The sequence below is a fragment of the Pongo abelii genome, chromosome 9 (assembly GCF_028885655.2).
Source record: "Pongo abelii isolate AG06213 chromosome 9, NHGRI_mPonAbe1-v2.0_pri, whole genome shotgun sequence".
NCBI lineage: Eukaryota > Metazoa > Chordata > Mammalia > Primates > Hominidae > Pongo > Pongo abelii.
The window spans coordinates 57132331-57147540 of record NC_071994.2 but is presented as its reverse complement, the minus strand read 5'-3'; the positions used below and the strand labels follow the sequence as shown (position 1 = coordinate 57147540).

The 15210-nt window shown below is 48.3% G+C and overlaps 1 protein-coding gene across 19 annotated transcripts in view; it reads left to right on the top strand.

Annotated features, from left to right (window-relative positions):
* The window catches only part of NAV2 (neuron navigator 2), an 882771-nt gene that overhangs the window by 852500 nt on the left and 15061 nt on the right, over nt 1-15210 (top strand). For all 19 annotated transcript variants that reach the window (XM_063728134.1, XM_063728135.1, XM_024254960.2 and 16 more), the window contains 6 exons: nt 258-426; nt 3686-3921; nt 6003-6157; nt 6400-6471; nt 8280-8476; nt 10315-10433. In XM_063728134.1, the coding sequence (XP_063584204.1) occupies nt 258-426; nt 3686-3921; nt 6003-6157; nt 6400-6471; nt 8280-8476; nt 10315-10433 (948 nt within the window). The remainder of the gene's footprint in view (nt 1-257; nt 427-3685; nt 3922-6002; nt 6158-6399; nt 6472-8279; nt 8477-10314; nt 10434-15210) is intronic.

Sequence of the window (15210 nt, the reverse complement as noted above, 5' to 3'; positions counted from 1 at the left end):
AACGTTCACAACCTTGTTAGGGGTTTGTTTGTTTTTTTCCACTGCTAACCAAATAAATCTGTATTTGAGAGGCCTGTGGTACTCGGGCATTATCCCCTTAGAAAGTCAGTTCTTCTCCCCCTCATCCCACAGCTCAATTTCAACTCAGACATCTGAGAAAGAAGAGAAGATGATCATAAATCACCCAATGAAAACATGAGTCATGGGCAGATTTTAGCCACATCTTTGATGGGGTCTTTGTTTTTTATTTTTTCCAGGAATACATCATTCATGTCGACCCAGTGAGTCAGCTAGGGCTGAATTCAGACAGTGTTCTTGGCTACAGCATTGGAGAAATCAAGCGCAGCAACACTTCTGAAACACCGGAGCTGCTTCCTTGTGGCTATCTGGTTGGAGAGAACACGACCATCTCAGTGACTGTGAAAGGTAATTGAGCTGGTTACAGAGGTCGGAGCTTTCAGGAATTGCATTGTTCATTTTGTGACTTGGCATAGGCACTTGTGGCCCCAGTTTTGTTTGTGCATATGTTTGTGGGCTGCTTTTCTCCCTTCTACCACAGTTACTCTATGCAAGTTGAACTGTCTTTTGCTTTTTCAACCACCTTAGGAAACAAAATCATTTTAGTTTATTGCTGCAATTATCTAACAAAAGATCCCATTAGCCTTATGACTCTGAGATGATGGAATCTTAATAACCCTGTTGAAACAGGGCTTTACCAATACTGGTGAATTACTCTTGCCAGCAAGCTTTGGACGCAGTCCCGTTCTACAGATGGGAAAACCACGACTTGCGATAGGCTGCAGGAGTCACTCTGAGCATCCTGATGAAACTGCTGAAGCTTGTGCCCACGCATGATGCTGCTAGAGCTTCCAGTTTCTCATTACCTAGTGATATTAAGCCCCAGGCCAGTGCATTCTAGGCCCACAAAGTTCACTGAGGAAAAAAAAAGCTTCACTGCCATGCAATTCTGGGAAACTACATCGTTATCCCCATTTGTGTTTAGGGGACAGGAGTGCACTGGTACATCAAAGGCTCTGTCATTCAGTGTCCTAACTCCTGCTGTTAAAAAGGCTGTTTAATCCAATCTGTCCCAAATTTATTTGATTGTAAAACCCTATCATTTCCTATATGTTATGGACCACTTGAATATAGACTTTCATAAATACTGTACTAGGCTCAATATTTGTGTTGTCTCATTTCTTTCTTCCCTGAAGGGCACTGCTCTTGACTGCAGTTTTGCAATTGTTTGATGCAAGGTATATTTCCTGGTTGGTAGAGTTTCCACAAGCACCCCACCATTTTCCATCAGCAAGAATTAAGATCTTGCTCTGCAGGTGGCAAGTGGTACATATTGCTTGAGCCTCACATAGCCTTCTCCTGCTGGCAAGTGAAATTCCACAATTGTGCCTTTGGACTATAAGTGACAGAAACAGACTCAAAAGTAGCTGTAGCAAAAAAGGAAATGTATGGGCTCATGGACCTGGGCAATCCAGGGGTACACCTCAAGCACAGCTGGATCCAGGTGCTCAGACAGTGAATCAGGACCAGGCCTGCCTCAGCTTTGCCCATCGGCTGTGCTTATTTATTGAGCTCTTTGCACATGGTTGATGAAATGGCCCCTGGTAGCCCAATTCCTTCTTCTAGCTTAGGAACCTGAAGGAAAGAGGGATTTTGGGGAAAATGTAACAGATAATTCCTAGGGATGACTCTGGCCCACTATAGGTCAAATTCCCATCACTGAATTGGTCATTATGACCAGGGAGAGGATTTGTCCGAGCATGGTCGCCAGCCCATCCATTTGGGTTGGTGGAAGAGCTGGACCAGTGGAGGAGAATCAGTGGAGGAGCTGGATTGGTTCCACTTGAACCACCAGGAATGAACTCCCCATGGGAAAGAAGAATTCTACCATGAGGGGAAGCCGGAAGGAGTACCGGCCACACTGAAACAATCATCCTCGACAAGAACCCTTTAAGGAGAGCCTTTTATGTCCTGAGTTCAAATTGCATTTCATCCCTCCTGCCAAGCATGCATTGTTCACTTGCTGGTTTTACATGTGAGCATTACAAAGGACTGAGGAGTAAAAGGAATGGCCTATTGCTGAGACCAGGCCAAGCATCTCTAGAAAGTAACAAGATTACCTGCCTCTAGTGGAGCGGGCCACCCCTCTGCAGACCCTGATCCATCGCTGCTGTCAGCACATCAAGTTTTAGCACCTCAAGGGATCAGCTCAGGTTTATTTTTCGGTGATACCTGACTCTTCTCTTTCCTAGAGAACTTAAAACTTATGCCTTCAAGGCACTAAAAACCACTCAAGGATTTGAGCTGAAAGAGTTGCCTGAGCTGCAGTGATTCACTTCAGTGGTACCAGGGGAAGGGGGTTTGACTTTGCATTTCCTGAAGTGAGCTCTTGTGCAAAATAGTCACTTCCTGTGAGGTTTATGGCAGAAGGCTGAAACAGAGCAGTACATATATATACAGAGAGGGTGTTCTAGTGGTTTTTTCCTGTGTTTATTATTATTATTAAATTTAGAGACCCTACACTCCATACTTTGCATTGAGGATTGAGCAAGTGTACGCTACATCAAGCTCAGTAGCAGGAAAATCTTAGGCTTGTCCCTAGCAGATAAGGCATCTGGGGGCCATTGTCATGTTCATTCTGGAAGAGTCACTGTATTTAGGGGTTACTTGATTGGGAGAAGACTGGAAACAAACATATAGATGCATTGGGGGGATCTGCTAGCAGTGACTGAGTATGTAGAAGGAATATGCTATTATAAAACAGTACATACTCTTCAGTTTACTTTTTATTAATTTTGCTGGTTTCTTGAGACTAGCTTTTAAACAATGACCTGAGGTTCTGGACAGCTAACCTTGGATGGATCTTCTCTTAGAGACAGTATCCAAAAGAAACCTCTCGTGAAGCCAACAACCCTGATTAATGACATTGTCCCAGATAGGAAAGGAGAAGGATAAGTTTCCACTTTATGTTGTTGAGGACCAAGAATCCCAGCTAACAACATTTCAGGCTAGGTCTGCCAGTATTCACATTCCAGAATCAAATGATCCTGCCTTGCATTTTTCCTCCTTTTAAAGATAAAAGTGCTGTTGCCTTCATGGCACATCTTAGTGTGGATAGCAGTGGTACCTGGTATGTGGGAGGGAGCAGGGTGAAGAGACAACCTCAGGGTTGTGACAGACAGGACTCAGGTTTGGTTTGGGCAGATGTCATAAGTATAGTATACTAGAGGGTGTGTGTGTGTGTGTGTGTGTGTGTGTGTGTGTGTGTGTGTGTGTGTGTGTGTGTAGTAAGTGTGTGTGTGTGTGTGTGTGTGTGTGTGTGTAGTAAGTATAGTAAATCCAGACAGGCAAATAGAGCCCAGAGCCTTATGAATTCTGCAGAGGACAGATGGGGACTGAGAGCCAAAATGTTCAAGGTGAGTTTGAATCTGGGAAGTTAGCCAAGACAGGAGACAGAAGCACATGGCGTTGATGAACAGGGAGGTGACTTCCTAAAGCAGCAGCACTTTGCTCTCAGCCTCCAGTGTTCCTGGGTGTGCAGGAGTCGCAGGTGAGTGGACTGCCAAGGAGAGGAATAACCTCAGATCTTGGCAGTCCCAGTTAGGCAAGCACAGAGAGCTGCCTTTTCTACAGGGCTTCAGATGCTTCCTGTCTCTCTCAAATGCAGGGCTCACAGAAAACAGCCTGGACTCACTGGTGTTTGAGTCCTTGATTCCCAAGCCCATCCTGCAGCGCTACGTCTCCCTCCTGATAGATCACCGTCGGATCATTCTCTCTGGCCCCAGCGGCACTGGGAAAACCTACCTGGCCAACCGGCTGTCCGAGTATATGGTGCTTCGAGAGGGACGGGAGTTGACAGACGGGGTTATCGCCACCTTTAATGTGGACCATAAGTCCAGCAAGGTGAGGAGGTCATTCTGAGTCTACTGTATTTTTTGGCCCTTTCATAACTGATGATATCACCACTGGCTGATGGGAAAGCAGCATTTCCTATTAGCTCTCCTTGGGTGGTTTTAGAAAGCCAAGTGAAAGAGGTCCAGAGGGGGCTAGCAGAAAAGAAGTTCCATCTGTGGTTAAGCTGATCGAGCTCATTTATGATGCTCAGTGCTGGTAGTTCTTTAATGTTATCCACGATACATCTGTTGCAATTTACCAAGAATTTATCATGTGCGTACTGGGTGTTACTGATTTTCCAAAGTAAAATATTTTGTGGAACAACAATAATAACACCAATAACAAAAATAACAATAATAAAAATAATAGAAGCCCACATTTATGGACTACTTGCCCCGTCACCAGCAAACACCTTCTCACAGCAATACCTTCAGGGGAGTAGTTGTCACCATCCCCATTTTACAGAGAAGGAAACAGAGGCTTGAAGCAGATTGGTCCTGCACCTAAGAGCACTCAGATGGTACTAAGTGGTGGAACTGAAGCTCAAGTCAAAGTCTTGGATTCTAGAGCCCTGTGGCCAGCAAATAGATTGGATCCTGCTTCACAGTGAGAAACGGAAACCTGTTTGAATGGAGCCTGACCTGGTCCCAGCCGAGAGTTGGAAAGTGCTTTCTCAGACCTGTTCTTTCATGCGTTAGTGAGCATTGATGGATAATTCACTCTAGCTGGCCCTATGCAAAGGGGCCAGAGGATCAAAGGTGGATTGGAAATGACTCCTTCACCTTAAGGATCACCTAGTGTGCTTGAAGATACAGGTTCCTAGACCTCACTTCTTGATGATCTATTTCACTAGGTTGTTTGAGGCTGGGTATCTGCACCATCTACAAGTTCCTCAAATAACTTGATGTAGGTGCAGGACAAGAGAGAAGTACCCAGAGCCCTTCTGTTGAGAGCCTTTGTGTGAGTTAGGGAACTTCTCCTGGGACCAGTAAGTGAAGGCTCCACAGGCATGGGAAGCCACATGCTTGGGGCCCAGAGATCACGGTGGAGAGGAACTAAGAGAACTAGCCACTTTAAAAGGTGGGCTTTTTCTACTGCTAACAAGCCATATTTTGACTTAAAATGGAGGCCCAGGGTGGGTGGCTGCTGGTAGGAGATGGAGAAGATGTTACCCCCTGAGCAAGCAGGGTAGCATCTAAGACAGGCCAGTGTGGTGAAGACACAGACTGGGGCAGGCACCCAGGTCTGACCCATGCCCGCTGCTTACCTGCTGTGCACTCTCAGGCCAGGTACCTTATCATACCATGCCTCAGCTTCTCCTTCTGTAAAATGGACATAATCATAGTACTCACCTTCTAGGTTATTGTGGGACTACAGAAGTTCCTGTGTGTAAGGCCCTTAAAGCCCTGCCTGGCTCTAAGTGATGCCAGCTATCATTATGACAGTAATGGCAGGCAGCCATCCTGGGTTCTCTGCCAGCTCCTTACCTTGCTGTTTCAGCCTTTTCCACTGATGCACCATTATTCTTCCTCTTCCATTTTTGACATGCATCCCTTACCCCAGGCATGCAGGGCTGTGTTCTAGCCCCTGCTGAGCCAATGCCCCACCCATTCTCCAAGGTTAAATACAAAGCTTGCCCTTTCAGCAGGACTTCCCCAAGCCCAGTGCATGTAGACTCGTCTCCCCAGCGCTGTGTTTTGTGTCTGCCACAGCACTACTCAGCATAACTTAAGTGTGTGTCTGGCTCCTCTGCTGCTCTGATGTGTAGAGGGCTTCTGTGTATGTAGCTCTCAGGCTACATACGTACAGAGCACAGTACTGTGCTTTTACCCCAGGCTCAAGGTTTTCAGTCATTGGGTGAATACTAGAAGTCAGGACCCAGTCCTAACTCATCCCATGCCCACTGTGCATCCCCTGAGCACCAAGCCAATGCCCTGTAATAGGCAGGCACCCAGAAGGTGTTTACAGTGCAGAATCATGAAGGGCCTTTCCGCCTTCACTGGCCTGGGCGAGGCAAAGGCCCTGAGCAGTGTGTCTTCACTGAGTGCATTCACCAACTTGTTCTCCTTTGGCCTTCCTGGCCACCACAGGAATTGCGCCAGTACCTTTCCAACCTTGCTGACCAGTGCAACAGTGAGAACAATGCTGTGGACATGCCCCTCGTCATCATCCTGGACAACCTACACCACGTGAGCTCTCTGGGCGAGATCTTCAACGGGCTGCTCAACTGCAAGTACCACAAATGGTAAAGGCTGGTTCTGGACCTCATAGCCCCCAGGAGAGAGTGCTACCACCTGATGGGGCACTGTGCGCACAGGTGGCCCGGGGCCGGTGTGGGAGTGAAGCTGTGCACACGCATAGGGTTGGGAGTGGGAGGCAGCTAGCTGTCCACTGGCCTGGAAGCACAGGGCCACAGGCCTCTGTGACCACCTTGTTCTCTAGCTTGGCTTGGACTCACAGCTTTCTTTTCCTTTATTTTATCCGCAGCCCTTACATAATTGGCACAATGAACCAGGCTACCTCTTCGACTCCCAATCTGCAGCTTCACCATAACTTCAGGTCAGTTTTCCCTTCCCTTGTCCAGTTAAACTATGGAATCACAAAGAAGGAAAGCAAGAAGGGGAGGGTAGAGATGCCTGTGTTGAGTATTTGTTGTATGCTAGGTATTGTTAAGCATTTTTCTCAGCTTAATCCATTTAATTTTAACTTCAGCCTCAAGTAATTACATTTACCACTCTCAGTTTACAAATGGGGAAACTAAGGCCCAGAGACTTAAGTGAGTTGGGTGAGGGCACACACTGGTCAGTGGCAGAGTGGAACTTGCACTCAAATCTCTGCCTCTGAGTCCTGCTGTCACAGGGTCAAGGGGGCAGCTCTGGAAGGGACTGCAGGTGACCCTGCTGCCCTGCTTGTTTGCAGTGGCGTCTCTCTGTCCCAAGTGAACATGAGCAATGACAGCTTTTACCTAAAATGTCGCCACCTAGCTGGGTCTGTGGGCCCTCGAGTCCCAGCTGCTATGACTCCCTGCCAACTTGTCTTCCCTGCCCCGCTGCCACCGCACCATGCTGGTGCTCTCTCATGGCCAGGATGTGGGAGGGGCTGTTCACCTCAGTTGTGCTAGATTGCATTGCTGCCTGATTGACATCACTAAACACCCCTTGCCCCATATTGAATCTCAGTTGACTCCACCTCTTCTGCCTGGGCCCTTAGAGGTGGATGTGAAGCTGTCTCCCGGGCTAGGACCCCTGGCTCATTTCCACTGGCCATTCTGTGGGCATCTCTGAGGGAGATCTATTGAAAGTGGGTCTGAATGTAATTACCAGAGAAATGTTGACTCCTCCAGCACACTGAGAGCATGGCTCACCTCTGCATTTAGGCTGTCCCGGTCTTGTTCATGCTTTCCCCTAACTATCCCTCAAGTCCATCATCCTCCTCTTTCCCCCTATCACTGCCCCATCATCACCCAGCACACCATTGCCATCACCTAGCCGGTACGTCTGCTTGCAGCTTTCCCCCTGCACCCTGTAGCCAATTCTCTGCACTGTGGCAGCCAGACCAGAGTGAGCATTCTAGAGTGCACATCTGACCATAGAACTCTCGTGCTTAAAGTCCTTCAGTAGCTCCAGCTCCCTATGGCCTGCAGGATGAAATCCAGACTCCGTGGGTTGGCAGGTCAAGTATGAACTTCAGTTACACTAAACCTCTGGTAGTTTCCCCAAACACCCATGCTATTTCCCATGCCTTTGCAAAGGCTGCAGCATCACCCCACTCCTGACCCCAACAACTGCTCCTGCCTTTCCTTATGTTGCTGCCCATTATCTGTCCAGTCTCAGCCCAGACATCCCCTCCTCTGGGGAGCCTTCCCTGATTCCCTTAGGCTTCATCGTATTTCATTTCTTTCTTTGCCTGTCTGCCTCCTCCACCAGACTGTGAGCTCCTGGGGACCAGGACTGTGTCTTAGTCATAGTGATAGTTCCATAGCCTAGCACAGGGCCTGTGACATCAAGCACAAGAGGCAGTTTATCTCAGTGGTTAGAGCCTAGCCTCTGGAGCCAGGCTTCTTGGTTCTCATCTTAGCTCTTCAATTAACTAGCTGTTTGATCCTGGAAAAGTTACATGACCTGTCTGTTCCTCAGCATTTCTGTCTGTAAAACGGAGGTGGAGATAATATCTATGTTGGAGGGTTGGTATCAGGAACTGTGAGTTAATACATAGTTACAATGTTTAGAACAGTGTTCGGTGCATAGCTAATCCAATTTGTTGCATTAGCATATACACCTTCTGTTTCTAACGTGCTTTGGTTCCTGAGGTCAGCCATCATTTGGATCACCATCATCAGCTTGAAAAGTGTTTCTGACTTCCTCCAGATGGGTGCTTTGTGCCAACCACACGGAGCCTGTGAAGGGTTTCCTTGGCCGATTCCTGAGGAGGAAGCTCATGGAAACAGAGATCAGTGGCCGGGTGCGCAATATGGAGCTGGTAAAAATCATTGACTGGATTCCCAAGGTCTGGCATCACCTCAACCGCTTCCTGGAGGCTCACAGTTCCTCGGACGTCACCATCGGTGGGTGGGAGACTGGGGTCGGGAGGGGCGGGCTGGCATCCTTAGGTGCCCATCCTCTGGGCCCTGGCCAGGACAGCACTTTGCAGGCACAGTCAGCAGAAGCTGGACTGTCCATAAAGATAGAAAGGGGGTCAGAGGGACAGTCACAGACCAGGTTGACCCCAAATTGCTAGTGGTCTGCAGAAGAGAGATGTATTCAGCCTGGCCCAATGTAGAAACTGCTGGCTCACTAAAGAGCTCCCATCTCAAGGTTCCCCCAAGCTGAAGCTACCCTCTGGGATTGGCTTTGCTTGAAAAATAAAATTTTATCAGCATTTCTGAAAGCTGCACATTTAGAACAGAGAAAAAAGATCACTAACCATCCCACCATCTTGACATAATTTTAATTTGAGCTTATTTTTTCTGTCCTTGTTCATATATATATATATATATATATGCTTTATGAAGTGGCAGTCATAGCATACATATAACATGTTCCTTTTGGCCGGGCATTGTGGCTCATGCCTGTAATCTCAGCACTTTGGGAGGCCAAGGCAGAGAGATCACCTCAAGTTAAGAGTTCAAAACCAGCCTGGCCAACATGGTGAAACCCCGTCTCTACTAAAAATATAAAAAATTAGCTGGGTGTGGTGGCATGCACCTGTAATCCCAGCTACTCAGGAGGCTGAGGCAGGAGAATCGCTTGAACCCAGGAGGCGGAGGCTGCAGTGAGCTGAGATCGCACCATTGCACTCCAGCCTGGGGAACAGTGAGACTACAAAAAAAAAAAAAAAAATCCTTTTTCATTTAGCACTATCTCATGAGCATTCTCTGTTGCTACTCAGTTGTTTGTTTTTGTTTTTATTTTTTGAGACAGAGTTTTGCTCTTGTTGCCCAGGCTGGAGTGCAATGGTGTGATCTTGGCTCACTGCAACCTCTGCCTCCCAGGTTCAAGTGATTCTCCTGCCTCAGCCTCCCAAGTAGCTAGGATTACAGGTGCCTGCCACCACAACCAGCTAATTTTTTTGTATTTTTTAGTAGAGAAGGGGTTTCTTCATGTTGGCTAAGCTGATCTTGAACTCCTGACCCCAGGTGTTCCACTGGCCTCGGCCTCCCAAAGTTCTGGGATTACAGGTGTGAGCCACCATGCCCAGCCAATTACTCAGTTTTAAAAATTATTTTTAAAGACTACAAAATGATCAAATGCAGATGTACCCTCATTTGCTTAACCGTTTCTGTTCTTTTGGATTTGTAGTCATGGGCTTCCTTTTTTTTTTTTTTTTTTTTTTTTTTTTTTTTAGGACAGAGTCTTGCTCTGTCGCCCAGGCTGGAGTGCAGTGGCGCGATCTCGGCTCACTGCAAGCTCCGCCTCCCGGATTCACGCCATTCTCCTGCCTCAGCCTCCTGAGTAGCTGGGACTACAGGCGCCCACCACCACGCCTGGCTAGTTTTTTTTGTATTTTTAGCAGAGACGGTGTTTCACCGTGTTAGCCAGGATGGTCTCGATCTCCTGACCTCGTGGTCCACCCGCCTCGGCCTCCCAAAGTGCTGGGATTACAGGCGTGAGCCACCGCGCATGGGCTTCCATTTTTAAAAATCAAGATTAGTAATGCCACAGTGAGCATCTTCCCCATAAAGCCTTTCCTGGAAGAGGGAGACCCCCAGGTAGAATCAGGGATCAGAGTGTCCTTCTCTGTGCCCACCATCCAGGGCTGTATATCTGTGTTCAGGCCTCAGCCCTGCCATCCCTCAGCACATCTAGGGTCCCTCCTGTGAAGGGTGCTCGGACCATGGCTTCACCTGATGCCCCATCACCCATGCCCATTTGAGTGCTAATGTATTTTCACTGTGGTCCCCAGGCCCCCGGCTCTTCCTGTCATGCCCCATCGATGTGGACGGCTCGAGAGTGTGGTTCACCGACTTGTGGAACTATTCCATTATCCCCTATCTCCTGGAAGCTGTCAGAGAAGGACTCCAGGTGAGAAGACACCCCTGCTGGCTTCCTTGAAGCTGAGGGGGACTGTTCTGGTGACCAGATGAGTTGTCTTTATCTCCTCCTCCAGGAATCTGACTGACATGGGGTGACAACCCCTCACCTGGGAGGTCATCAGTGTAGCACAGTGTAGGGACACACCTGGCTGCAAGTCCTGGCTCTACCACCCGTTAGCACTGTGACCCCAGGCCAGCTGGTTAGCCTTTCTGTGCCTCAGAGCCCTCATTGATATTCTGCCACAAAGAGTTTGTTGCAAGGATGAAATGAAAGTGCTCAGCATCGTGAGTGCATGAGAAGTAGAACCATACACGTGTAGTACTTCACAGTTTGCAAAATATTCTCCTATCTGCCTTTTGGGTTAATCCTTGGATTAGTCCTGGAACTTGGACAGAAATTTGGTTTTTTACTCCATTTTTAAGAGAAAAAATGAGGCTCAAAGAGAATAAATGATGTGCTTAAGGTTATAAAAGGGAAGCTTGAAAGGTCTGGGATTTGAATCCATGCCTTCTGGGTCAAATTCCAGGCTCTTAGCCCTGGGGCTGGTGGCACTCTTTCCCTGACATCAGCACCCCTACCACCCCTACCCTCTTAGGAACTTTGGGGCCCATAAGGCTGCCAGTTCCTCCTGCCTGGCAGCAGTTGGAAAGCACAAATTCTTTTTTTTTTTTTTTTTTTAGACAGTTTTGTTCCACAATCTCAGCTTACTGCAACCTCCACCTCCTGGGTTCAAGCAGTTCTCATGCCTCAGCCTCCCAAGTAGCTGGGATTACAGGCATGTGTTACCACACCTGGCTTTTTTTGGGGGGGGGGGATTTTAGTAGAGATGGGGTTTCACCATGTTGGCCAGGCTGGTCTTGAACTTCTGGCCTCAAGCGATTCACCCACCTTGGCCTCCCAAAGTACTAGGATTACAGGCATGAGCCACTATGCCCGGCCCGGAAAGCAAAAATTCTTTACTTCTCAATTAACCCAGGGTTTAACTGGAAGCTTACCATTAATTTGGAACTTGGGATAGTTTTATTGTTGAGCCTGGAGGCAGCCTAAGAAGTTCTGTAGGCTTTTAACACTCACAGTGAATAATTAGCAGACATCACATGTGGCTGAATAATCCAGAAACCAGTTTGGTAGCCAGGTTTCCAAGAGCTTCTTTGTTTCCTTGGTACTGGACAGTGAGAGACACAAGATGCTATCGTAGGCCTGTGGAGGGTGCAGGGACTGGTGTGCACCCACAGGCACGTGTGTGACAAATGCAAGTTAATGGCTGCAGTCAGTGTTTGTCATTTCTGTATATTGGGCTGAACTGAGGAGTATTCAGCTATTTTCTATCTATGATTTATAGCAGCAGTGATGGTCTTCAGAGGCATTCAGGACAAAGGGAGCTTGAAAAGGAAAATATTTTGCCTCTTGTGATGCGTTTCACTAAACTGGAGCATACGCATTGCAAATTCAAGTCAGCATATTTAATAAAGTGTTTTGTGAAAGCAGGAGAAAAGCAAGAAATCAGGCAACTTTTGGCCAGCCTAAAATCATTGGTTAGCAGAGTTCTATCAACTGTTGCTTTCATACAAGAAGGTATGAATGATTTTAGATCTTTGCAGTGGACCTCCCTAGGTAGGTAAAGTCACTGGCGTGGATAAATTCACCATAATTTAGTCTTTAATCAAATGGTTTTGTTAATACCACAGACCCAACCACCCACCCAGTCATTCCTATTTTGGGACCAGTAGAGGCATCTCCTACCTGCTGGATTCTTGCAGTCTGTCTCATTTCAGAAGCCTCTCTCCTCTGTTCTCATTGGTGGCTTCCAGGGAGTGTGATATGCCCAGCACCTCTGGGAAACCCAAGCTGCTTAAGAAAAGCAAAGAGAATTGCAGGCAGATGAGGTGGACTGTTTGCCCCTGATTCCACCTCACCTTCTCCCATTTGCTTCATCTTTGCTCTAATGTGGTCTTCTGGCATAGGAAGGGGAGTGAACCTCAGAGTAACTGGGAAGCACTCACAGGCTCTGCTGAATAAAGGCCTCCCCTGCCCTGGAAGGCATTAACCGGGAAGCAGGGAGCCTGTTTGTGCTCCAGCCTTGAGCTGCACTTGAGCAAGCCCCTCATTGGTTAACAGTGGTTGGTGGTGCCGAGGCCCTGCTCCTTTGGACCTGAACCTAAAGGAAGGCTTTCTGGGCATGGCTGGAAAGGAACTCCCCTTCCCACCTAGGAGAGGCTGCTGATGGAGCTGATCATAGAGGATCATTGGGTGTCCTTCCCACCATGAGAAAGTGAGGCCCCAGCCATCTGGGGCAGGGAGCAGAGACATGCTCCAGTCTCAAGACTCACTAGTTCAGTGTGAGGCAGGAAAAGTCATCACTGCTTTGTGCTTAGAGGTCATTTGAAGGTTAGTCTTTCAAGAGTGTGGAGCTGCAAAGGGAGGCGGCCAGAGTTTGCATCCCACTAAGTGGCTCAAAAGTGAATCACTATGCCCCAAACTTGTGACCTCGCCATCATGATCAGTCCAGGAGACCGTGTAGACTCTGCAGATTCCTGGGGAAGCTTGCTGTGTTCTTCATGCCTCTGGCTTTGAAGGAACATTTGGTGATGTTTTTGAGGGCCTGCTACTTGCCAGGCACCATTAGGGGCCCGACGTGTGTGATCTCATTTAGTTCTGACAGCCCAGCGAGTCTCTTACAGATGAGGAAACTGAGGCTCACAGACATTCTTGCCCCTTACCAAGTCCACTCAGCAGGGTATGGTGGAGTGAGCATTGGTGCCCAGGACTAGCTGGCCCCTTGGCTACTTCTGTTATTTTCAAGCTATCCTGAGGACACCCATCACTCCACTGAGAAGCCTCAGGTGGCTTGGGAAACCAAATACTGAATTTTATAGAGTGGAGTTCTCCCTATGATTTCATTGGACAAAAGGATTCCTTTATTTTAAAAAAATTAAAATTCCCTACTCTCCTTTGTGTTACTTTGAGTCCACGCCTACTCTAGGGTCACCTGCCCCTCACCTAACCCGGGTAAGTGGCCATGAAGTGAGCACATTGCAGTTCAGAGTGAGGTTCTAGGCTGAGAAGAGGTGGAGTCCCTAGAATGGGTTCTGACAGGACTGCCGTGCACCAGGAGCTGGGATGGAGGGCTGCCCATGGTAGTATGGATTTGGTGGGAACATAAGGAGACCTGCTGTCATCAGGGTATGAGGATGGCTTCCAGGCAGCTCCCCCCGCCGCCCCCCACAGGTACACCCATGCCAAGAGGAAACATGATATCGCCCTCTAGTGAGCATAAGGTAGCACTGCAAGGGCGTGTATGCGCAGATGCACTTGTGGAACCGCTTGGAGGACCTTCCTGAATGTGCAGTCGATGGCATCCTTCCGTGATGTGCACACGCTCCCAGGAGCCCCCTGCATCCCACAGTCAGAAGGCTCACAGTGGCCCAGGTTTTAGTTTTCAATGTCTCAGCTCCCTGTTGTCCTGCTCCCATTTTTCCTGACCCAGTGGGGATGCCAGGTTCCTTCCCCTGCCTTAGGGAAAGTGAATGTCCTCCCCTCTGTGTCTGTCTGTCCAGCTGTCTCTGCTGCTGCCCTCGGGGCCTGCAGCGGAGCTGAGGAGCTTTATGATGTTTCCTTTGCTTGCCACAGTACTTACCCAGCCATTCATCACCCAGACTTGAACATGTCCAGTGACAAGTGAGGAGGCTTATAAAAATATTTTCTGTTCTTGCAGATGATGTTAGCACGTACCTAATGTGCATTTGTCTTATGACTCAGTCCTCAGTCCTGCTTCCCTTTGGAACTGTCATTGGAAACACTTGCCAAAGTGTCTAAAGTCTACAGGGTAACTCAAAAGACCTTTCTCTGTGCCCAGGGCAGGCCTGATGCCTGCAGGGAACAGGAACAGTGCAGAGTGAGTGTGGGGCCATTTATCAGATTATCCAGCCTGCTCTGAGACGCCAGACAGGTCTCCCGTCTCTTGGCCTTGGGTTCTCCATCTATAAATTGACAAGTTTGGACTAGAAGAGTTTTTTCAGTCTGGTTTCTATGAAGCCCAAAAGTTCCCCAGTCTACTCAGTTGAGGACCAGAGATGAAGAGCAAATGTTTGAAAACTACGGTGCCAGATAATCTCTGAGGACATGTTCAGCTCCAGGAGTTCTAGCCTCTGTGATTCTGCAGCCCTGAGCATGTCCTCATCCAGGCTGTAGGGTGGAGACAGAAGCAGTAGCTGTCACAGAAGCAGTAGCTGTGAGGGTTTGGTTCAGTCTCATGTGAGGTCTGGCTTGGGAAATGCAGCCCAGTTTCCACAGGGAAAGACCTCAGAGGGAGAAACTTCTCAAAATTGCACAAATGGTTCTAATGTGGAGCAGCCTTCTTCTGCTCCAAATATCCCACTTTTGCATTCTCTTCTGCCCTGAGACACATGCCCACATACACACAAACTCATGCCCCTCACACGATTCCTTCCTGCTCACACAATAATTGCCTTTCAAATGTCAGACTGAGCTCCTAGGCCTGAGACTCACTCCTGCCCCAGGTAAAGGAAGACTTAGCAACAGATTGGGCCAGAGTGCAGGACGGGAGGAGTGCTGGTGTCTGGGAAGGCAATGAGTCATAGGAGGCTGCGTGACTTAAGCGGAGGGGGTGATAGTCACGAATAGAGAGAGATGGGCCCATCTGAGAAGGGGCAGGGTGGGCAGCTTCCCTGACAGAAATCATACTGAAAGGTCCCAGGCAGTCATGGGAGCATGGGCACTGCTGGCAGGGACAATGAGCCCAGCA